At 49.2% G+C, this 9,898-nt stretch overlaps 1 protein-coding gene across 1 annotated transcript; it reads left to right on the forward strand.

The window, feature by feature from the left end:
• The first annotated feature begins 1,304 nt into the window (after positions 1-1,304).
• On the forward strand, positions 1,305-9,502 carry LOC149353227 (kelch-like protein 10). The gene is made up of 6 exons (XM_089575766.1): positions 1,305-1,541; positions 2,049-2,255; positions 5,083-5,291; positions 6,113-6,345; positions 9,089-9,284; positions 9,436-9,502. The coding sequence occupies exons 1-6, from the start codon at positions 1,305-1,307 to the stop codon at positions 9,500-9,502; spliced, it is 1,149 nt and encodes a 382-aa protein (XP_089431892.1).
• The last annotated feature ends 396 nt before the right edge of the window (positions 9,503-9,898 follow it).

Consider the following 9,898-nt stretch of genomic DNA (forward strand, 5'->3'; position numbering starts at 1 on the left):
AAAATTTTATTTGAGACAGACACATAATAGCGCTAAAGGCAGACAAACACAAGAAACACCGACACAAGACATGCACTAACTTCATCTCACTTTATTCACTGCCAAGCCAGCAAATATATAGAAAATCTAAGGCATGCGCAAAAAACAAGAACACAAGGCATCAAAAAAAAAAAAAACGTTCAAGACATTTCGGTCTTGAGAAGCCGTACCAAAGTATCGCTCCCACAATCTAGAGCGAGTGAGCGACTAGATCGTGTGAGCGATAAATTGTCGTGCACACAATAGATGTATTTGCTGGCTTGGCAGTGAATAAAGTCAGATGAAGTTAGCACATATCCTGTGCCGGTCTTTCCTGCTGTATGTCTCCCTGTACCGCTATTAATTTTCCGTCTCAAATAATATGCACCAGCTAGCCCGAATTGACGTTCTTTTATTCCAATAAAATATTTGCGATTAAGTTCCAGGCTCGGGGCAGTCAATTATACTGCCACTACCTGACAATAGTCTTGTCCACTAGCTTTGAAACATTACTACGTTGAGCTTTGTGGTACTTTCAGCCATATTAGTGACCGCATCATATTTTTTTTCGCTGTTTTCCGCCCATGGCGGGGTCTGTTTCCGCATTTCGCAAAATACTCCCCAAAGCAGAGTAGTATAACAGCGCTGTTTCCATGATGGCTAAATTCTCTTTCAAACCAGAGCTGTTCTTGTCTCATTCTGTCAGAACCAATCAGCAATAAGCAAGATATGTTGCAGATCAAGTTGATTGGTAATCATTGTGAGAAAGGCAGCGCTGTCCGGAGAAGGACAAGCACAACAAGTTTGCGTGTGAAATTGCGTCCTTGTTCTTGCCCTTGTCCTTCGTCCGCCAGCGCAATTTTTCAATGAATGGCCGTCAATAGTGTGCATACTGTGTCACTGTTTAACAAGTCCACCCTCTCCATTAATAGCGTACTGAACGAGACATCTCTTCAACTCCATAACTTTACACTCCTCGTGCGACACCACACTATGGCTAACCCTCGATTCCCTAAGCGCGAGGAGTCTGCACCCAAACGAGGGTTCCTCACGCCACCGTGCGAAAGCTACTAGTACGAACAAAGCTCCACTCTTCATAGTCAAAATATTGTTTGTTTTTTTGCCGTTCACTCAATTATCAGTATCTAACTTCACCGCCGAAGCGATTTTTTTTCTGCCCGGTACTTGAGCTAAGTTGGTAGAAGAAAACGAAATCATGGTTTCGCGTGGGGCTCGCGGACAGCGCAGAAGGCTCTTAGTACAAGTCACCATCTCTTTCGGAAGCCATGTCTGTCGACTTCTTCAGGCAACTGCTGCTTCCCGGCGGCGACGGCTGCTACGACTGCCTGATTCGCACCGACGACGGCGGCGAGTTCAGGGCCCACCGGTCTTTCCTTTGCACCACGAGCCCCTTCTTCCGGGCGGCGTTCCGCGCCGATTACGGTTCCCGCAGGGAGATGCTGCTCACGGGGGTCTCGGCGTCCGTGCTTGACATCCTCCTTGGCTACTACTACGCGGATGAGGCAAGCCTTGGGAAGGGGTTAACAGGTGGAGGAGTTGAGAAGCCAAGCATCGTAATAACGAGCCTGATGTCTCGCCAGTGGTTGCAATAGAAACCTAGAGATGGCGAGACAGTAGGGTGTTAAAGCATCCCTTTCTGAGAAGTCGCAGTAACGGTTTTGAAGTGCTGTGTCCGCAACATGCAGGAAAATGCTAGAGCACTGCCACTTCAGTTACACCTAAGAATCTCCGTGTTGCTCAGGAGGCAAGCGTCCTGGTGGTAGGGAAGCGATGTTCTGCCGTGGCAATGCTAAGTGGCACATCGCATTGGCATCAGCATTATTTTGAATAAAGAACGGAAGCATACTTTTTTTTTTGCAATGGTTGGTAGGTACCTGAAATCAGGCGGCTTTCTTTTACATATTCTGCCTAAACTCACGGCAGAATATGTAGAAGAAAAACAGGATAAGTTTTCTTTTTCAAGAGTTCTCCTGCTTATGATACAAATGTGTTTGTGACCATCACTGCAGTTGCGCATCAACAACGGCAACGTGGCCGATGTGCTGGCGGCTGCCGACATGCTGCTGATGGAGGAGGCCCGTGACCTGTGCCTGGACCACCTGCTGCACAACATGGACGTCGACAACTGTCTCGGCTTAGCCGCACTGGCGCTGTGGCACCACTGGCCGAGATTCCGAGACACTGTGTTCTCTTTTGTGCGCGAACACTTCGGCGCGGTGAGTGAGAGCTTCTTTATTTTCGATGGAAGATGTACCCCCTTGGCCAAAAGCAACCGAGCAACAGGTTTTTGCTTCTCAACCATAAAACGAAGCCTCTGAGGCGCCTGTAAAGACCGAAAGGTGTCAAAATGTGACGATAAAGGTTCACCTTTAAATATATTCAGAGCCTAAGGGCTGCCAGAGTAAGTGCTTCGCTAAGTGGCTAAGAAAGAAACCACTGTTGCCCGGTTACTTTTGGCAAAGACGGTATGTGGGTGAATAGTGATTCGTAATCGAGGTACTGCGAGCATCACTGTCAATTGCTGCACTATCCGAGATGTGAGCGTATTAAATAACACTGCGACGGATGTTTAACCAGGATGTTCGGCTACCGAGGCGTATGAGATCGCAGCGTGGTGCTTATAATATGAAAGTTACGCATGAAATGCTTATTGTCTTACATCTGCTTTTTGGAGCAGACATTTCAGCCACCGATATCAGTGAGGCGAAGGTCGTGTGAAAATGGTTCGAGGTTGACAGCAATTTAGTCCTCATGCTACAGGTCGATCGATTCCTTTTGGGCCCAGTTGGCTGCCTAGATGGCACAGCGACTGTTTGCCTTCGCCTCTTGAATTTTCTAGCTGCGTCTTCCAAACTAGCCGGGCCAGACAGACAGACAGACAGACAGACGGATTTATTTGACATCATGTGTACACAATGTCGGGAACACAATGACACACAATGTGTACACAATGTGAACACAATGTGTACACAATGACGGGATGCACACTTGCTTCCTATACATTAGCATGCGTGCCACGTGATGTCGCCCGCGCCTGCCTCAGGAAGACTAAAAGCCACGTGGTTCGAAAGTCCGTTCCGGCCCGGTAACTACAGGAAGCTTAGGCATATCGCAAACCCTCCTTTTTCAATGGTGCAAGAAACGTGTGCGATGGCACTAGAAGCATTGTGAAGCGCGAATTCATTAAATTTGCTTCAGTGTATGTACCGCACAGTTCGTCTAAGCAAGAGTTCACTTGCGAAAAAGAAAGCTTATGTTTAAAAGTTTGCCTCGATAAATGTCTCCAAATTACTTGTTTCGTCTGCTTGTCGCAAATATATTTCCACAGAAACCTTCTCTTACATGTTACGGATACGCAAGTTAATAATTTCACGGGACTGGAAAATTAAACATTCATGAAGAAATGGCGGAAAAGGGTAGCTTCAAATGACGCAAAATATATCATGACAGAGATTAGACATCGTTTTTTGTGTTAGAAAATATTAGAGGCTGTTTATTTTAAGCATGAAATGCTTTTAGCTCCCGTTGTCGGCAGTGTGGTGACGTCACGCCGAGACCGAGAGCCACTCATCCGGGCTCTGAAACGAGAACATCCGGGCACCGTACGAGACTTAACGAGATTTAACGAGACTCTGTAAGCCCTCCTACGCGACCGGCATGCAAGCGCCGGTTGGTCTCCAAACGAGTCACAAAAAATAACTGCTGCCAGTGCCTTCTCAATGTTTATCAAGATATCAGTCGGGCTGTGCGTTTGATAATGCACGGAATTATAATTTCCGATTTCTAATAACGCGTGCAAAAAGCACATACATGCCACATCCGGGCACCGTACGAGATTTGACGAGACTCTCTAAGCCCTCCTACAGGACCGGCATACAAGCGCCGGTAGCTTCGCGCCGAACGGGTGGTGGCGTTCCTGCCTTCCTGTATGGTGCGGTTCGGGTGTCCACCGAGATGACAAAGAATTACTGCATGCGCCATTTACTTTCCTCAAAAAGCGTTTCGTTCAAAGGGCAAGGCATCGCGCCGAACGGGTGGTGGCGTTCCTACCTTCCTGTAAGGTGCGGCTCGGGTGTCCACCGAGATGGCAGAGAATTACTGCGTAATTTCCTTTCCTCAAAAAGCGTCGCGTTCAAAGGACGAAGCATCACGCCGAACGGGCGGTGGCGTTCCGCGGACTGCCTGGCAGCGCTACAACACGCTGTCGCGTTCCACTCCTAAAGGCGAAGCTTAAGCGTCATTAATTAGCAGTTTATTAGTATTTAGTCATTAATCAGTCATTACACACTAATCAGTAATTTGTCATTACTTCGTCATGAATTATGTGTGACGTAATCTAGTGGTAACATCACCAGTGTCACATACGCAAAGTGGTGCTGAAAACGCTTTCGCCTCTACGCACTTCGGACAGTTTCGAACGCGCTGCATATACATTCTTGTCAGGCCTGCGTCTCGTCGTGTCCGCGCGCGCTTCGCATTATGCCCGTAATCATTTCATGTTTACTCTACTGTCGGTTACGGGAGAGGCAGAGATTTTTTTTTCGAACACGTTTTTAATCTACCCTGCCTGTTCAGCGCAATTGTCCCAGACGTAAACAACTGCTTGGCGCTGCCATCTACGCCAACACTGCATATTCATAGCAGCCGGTATCTTTGCGCAAGAGACTTCTTGGTTTGGTTTATTAGGGTTTAACGTCCCAAAGCGACTGAGGCTATGAGGGACGCCGTAGTGAAGGGCTCCGGAAATTTCGACCACCTGGGGTTCTTTAACGTGCACTGACATCGCACGGTACACGGGCCTCTAGAATACCGCCTCCATCGAAATTCAGCTGCCACGGCCGGGACCGAACCCGCGTCTTCCGGGCCGGCAGCCGAACGCCATTACCACTTAGCCACCGCGGCGGGGCATGAGGCTTCTGTTAACACTTTGCGCTCAAGGCTAGGAAATCGTTTCTAAAGTAGGAAGCGTATCATTAGTTGAAGTTCGTCGCAACATTCGGCTGATTAATATCACGTTTGCTTTCTGTTGCTCACTGTGTGCAGGTATGGCGAAGCAGTAGCGAGTTTTCGAGGGCTTCAACAGGGCTGCTCGTCGAGCTGCTTTCTTCGAGCGAGCTGAACGTGCGAGACGAGGTGGACGTGCTGCATGCCGTCCGTCGCTGGTACACGCAAGGCCGTGCGCGCACAAAGGAACGGAATGCCGGCCTCTTCATGCTGCTACAGTGCGCGCGCATCGGCCTGTGCAGAGAATCGTGAGTGGGGCACTCTGTACCCAAGGGCTACTTAACGCATGCTGCACTTGTTTTCGAGAGTGCACGCGGCTACACACATAATCTCCGCTTACCACTGTATAAGCAGCATTCCTCCTATTAAAGTCTGCGTGGCAGCACTGAAGCAAAGCTCATGGAAACGAATTCGCAAAACTGCACTTCCGCGCCTCTCAGATTATTACAGCAGGTAGGTTTCCTTTAGTACGCGAGGAAAATTGTAACTGAAATTGAAATTATTCCCAAAGCCTACGCAACTAACGATAGCTTGGAAGCGGGGTGGCAGTCTCCAGCTTAACGTAACCTCTTCAAAGGGCCAGACAACGAAGCTTGAATGCTTGTGTTTCAAGAGACATGCAATTATCATTCAATGAGCATTCTTTTCCGGCAGCCCAATTTGGTAGAATTATTAAGCCAGTATATTATCTCTCTCTATTAGCCAATGGTCTGTTGCAGTACATTGGCCTTCTGACACTGGGTCTTGGTGCCTTTATCGAGACTGCCGTCACAGCAGCCATTAGTTTCATGCGCGCAAAAGTGCGCACTCAGAATGCTCTTGCTGGAATCTCGGTTCGTGATCGGCCCAAGCTAATGGCGCTAGTCGAAGAAACTAAAGCCGAGGTACCGACGAGCTCGCAACCGGTCGCAACATTTCCAAGCTCAACGTCACCGCAACCAATCTCTCGGCCACCAGTACCAAACATCCTTTCACTCAAAGGAGATTTTATTGCGTGCGGGATTTTGTGATCCAAGCCGTAAAATCCAGTCCAAGAAAACTATGGTTTTGATACGCTCGTGTGGCGCAGGACTCTCATCGAGTTTCGGCAGGTGAACCCGACCTTTGCCAGTAGCAAAGCATACCACACGGCAGTGTGCGAGGCCGTACGGACGGGACCCTGCGTGTGCTCACCCAGCCCGCTGCGGCTGCTGCACTTGGAAGGCGTCGGGCTGGAGGCATGCAGAGCGCTTGCCGCTGCGAACCCCCGACACGGCGACGCGGGGTCGAGTGGAAGCGTTGCACCCAATGCGCCCAAGGGTGGTGAGTTGGCATCCGCAGTGACCACCTCTCAGTAGCTGAATTAGGAAAGCAGCGTTTACAGAAAAATGCTGCTTCTCATTTACGGTCAGTTGATCTGCTGCCGGTTTTGCAAGTTTCAATCGCCGAACTCTTTCTGGCTCCACTAAATCACGTGACCACGTTCTTGGGGGATCTTGTTATTTAGTGATTAGTCCTCTCCTCGGCTACCTGATATACAGTGGATTCAATACAACCCGGTCACGGTGGGAGTATACGCGTCTGGCATACTCCCATTGCAACTCGTACTTTGCGCTCTTCGTTCGCGATACGCTGGCTGCTTATACGCTGGCTGTGGATTCAATACAACCCGGTCACGGTGGGAGTATACGCGTCTGGCATACTCCCATTGCAACTCGTACTTTGCGCTCTTCGTTCGCGATACGCTGGCTGCTCGCGATACGCTGGCAGGAGCTCCGAGCTCCTGCCAGCGTCGTCATTTTCTGTATAAATATAATGAGCCGTTACGTTTTCATTTCATTCGTAACATGTACAGCATTAAAAGCTGGCAATAAAGCCCAACAACGTTTGAGCGATCTCAGTGCTGTCGATAAGCTCTCTGTTTCAACTTGTCACTACGACAGTGAAATTTTTATCGTGACCCCTCGGAAAGGCGAAAGCCCTTTGGGTAAAGTAAATGAAATGAAATAAAATGCGCGCATATGTACAGAGGTTGTCGTAAACGGCCGCAGTACCTGCTACCACAGAACGCCCACAGCTACTGCACTTGTGACAATCTCTTACCATCTTGAGGTTAGAACCATAATGGTGGTTCAACAGCGCAAACACTCAGAGACCAAGAAAGAGACAAGACACACACGCCAACGCTGATGTGTGTCTTGTCTCTTTCTTGGTCTGCATGTGTGTGCGCTGTTGAACCACCATTATGAATCTACACCAATTAGCCCAATGTGCAGTTCTTCTACAGGTTAGAGCCCTTTAGCAGTCATATTTCATGAGAAATCTAAAACTAACCTGCACTCTTCAGTGAGTACCGTTCAGTCATGCACGTCTTCTGTCGCGCGAAATTGGTCTACTAGGCAGTGAAAAATGACAAAACTGTGAAAGGACAAGAGCTTGTCCGTCGTTTGTTATTTCGTCGCTATCGCTATCATTCATTTCTGTGCCCTCACATTTTGGCCAAGTTATATTCCTAACAGCACAAGTAGAGCAGGCCCTTTTCACGGTATTTATTTGCTTAGATGAGGAGCCACTGTCTGACTTGCTTAATCACTTTGTAATCATCTCAATGCGAAAGAATTATATGGCTCTGTCGAGTCAGCAAAAAGTTTCCGCAAAACGTGTCCGCAAATTTTGTCCGCATGATCACGTTGTTCTCTGATAATAAATGTGTGAAAGTGTGATTGCGATAGATAGTGTGTGATAAAATGTTGCGGTGCGAAATAGTTGGTTAATGAGGTGTAATTAGTTAATTAAATGCAAAAAGACGCGAAAAATACACTTAGACGTCAAAACAGCCATGGGTGTCGATCATGGAGGAAGGAAAACTAAGGAGAGGCCCTTCGTATTCCCAATGCATTGCGAGAATGTGGCGGAAGTGACGTCAAAATTTAGGCTTAAAAAGTCGGGCCACTAGCAACGTTTTCGTTGTTGCTAAGAAAACCCGGGCCACTAGCAACGGCGTACGGCGTCGTTAGCGTCGTTGTTGCTAAGGGCCCGAGTGTTTCTCGGTGGCGGTGGACGGGCTTTCGGCACGGTGGGCTCTGCCTTGCGTGTTAAAGTCTACATGCCTGGCGTCGTGACGTTACGCACGCATCTAAGACTGCTTTTAAATGCAGCTAATAACCGCTTATTTGATATTTTGTTCGTCAAACTTGGTGTCGTTACGTGGAGCGATAAATACATTGAAATCAATCTCGCGAAAAGGTGCCACTCCGGAACCGCGCTTCGACACGCGAAGAAGCGTTGATTGTTTTGATCAGCGAACTTTCGCACCTCACCAAACAGCACAGAAGCATGAAGCCGCTCTCGGCGATGCTGAGCTGCGTTTCGAAAGCCACACGGCAGGGTGTACGGTAGCCCGAGGAGGATGGTGAGCTGAGCTATAAGCGGCGCGCAATGTCGTCTTTCTTCGCCTGGCGTCGGAAAAGGTTCACCGCACCTGTGCGCCGGTCTGTGTCTAGGTGCGTGTTTGCGGGGAGGGAGGTGTAGGAGTGTAGCGGCGAGCGGCGCGGTTTTTTTGATACCTTTCTTTTACGAAGCGCTTGCGAGCCACGCGCGAACCCCGCCCCGTAGCTCGGTGGAGAAAGAAGATAGTGAGGAGAGCCGAGCCAACTTCCGGTTGCGGGGCGGCTTCACAAAAAGTGACGTCAGGGCCTCTCCTTAGTTCTTTCCTTCCTCCATGGTGTCGATATAGTACATGGGCGTCACAACAATCACGGACGTCGATATAGTATGAGGACGTTTTGCTTTCGCATTGCCCCAATGCGCGTGGCCGCAATGATCTGAAAGTTTTTACCGCTAATATGGTTATAGACTCCCTGATACCGCGACCAGACATTGAAGAAAGCTTCATAGCTTCCCTCCGTAGCCGCATAGTGGGCTCATGTTGATGATATCATTTCGATAATCCCTTTCTTCAATCTGTTTGCGCCGCAGGTCATTACACTTAAACACGTTGGGTAAAACAGCCCATTATTTTCGACTCGCCAGACGAAAATGCCCCATTCTCCCGATCTGTCCGCAGCCATCGCAGCCCTGTTTCGGTTCCCCTGCGAGCGCTGCGCCGGCGCGAATCCCGAGCGCTGGGCTCCGCGCGTGCCGCACGAGGTGTTTTTCACGGTGGGCGGCTGGAGCTCTGGAGAAGAACGGGACGCCGTCGAGGTGTACGATCCGCGGGCCTACCGCTGGCTCATGCACACCATGCGGGGCACGTCACCCAGGCAAGATGCACGATTCGCATTGAAGGGTTCTTTCGTGTACCACGAGCGAGCCGAGGTCGAAGCATACGCCCTCTCAATTTTTGGAATAGAACTAAAATAAACGCTTCCTTCACCCTTTCTGTGCCATCGTTGCTTCCCTCTGTCGTGACAGTGTTGAGAGGTCGCTGCGCATTGTTTCCGTGTACCAAGTGGCCTCAGCTTGCGTAGGACCGGGTTGACTGGAGATATATAGGAGAGTCATTTGTCCTGCAGTGGGCGTAGTCAGGCTGATGATGATGATGACGCCACCAGTCGAACCGTCCGCTGCAAATGATATGTGAACAAGTCAACTGAACCGCGAACACACCAAACACAACATTAGCTGCTAGCGAGAACAAGCATTAGACCTCCATTAGCGCCTCCGACAACCGGGCTTACGCGCCTTTGAAATGAAGACCATCTGCTTTAGTAACTAATCTCCCCCAACTGAAATATTGTTTTACAGGACACATTTGGATAGTTTTGTCCACGTTGCATTTGTCACCTATAGTAAAACGAGCCCAAGCAATGGCTGCAAGGCAAGGTGTGCAATGTGAGAGCGGTAAACTCCTGATCATTTCCAGGGCGTACCACGG

This window comes from Amblyomma mixtum, chromosome 3, assembly GCF_055824585.1.
Source record: "Amblyomma mixtum isolate Tamu chromosome 3, ASM5582458v1, whole genome shotgun sequence".
Taxonomy (NCBI): Eukaryota; Metazoa; Arthropoda; class Arachnida; order Ixodida; family Ixodidae; genus Amblyomma; species Amblyomma mixtum.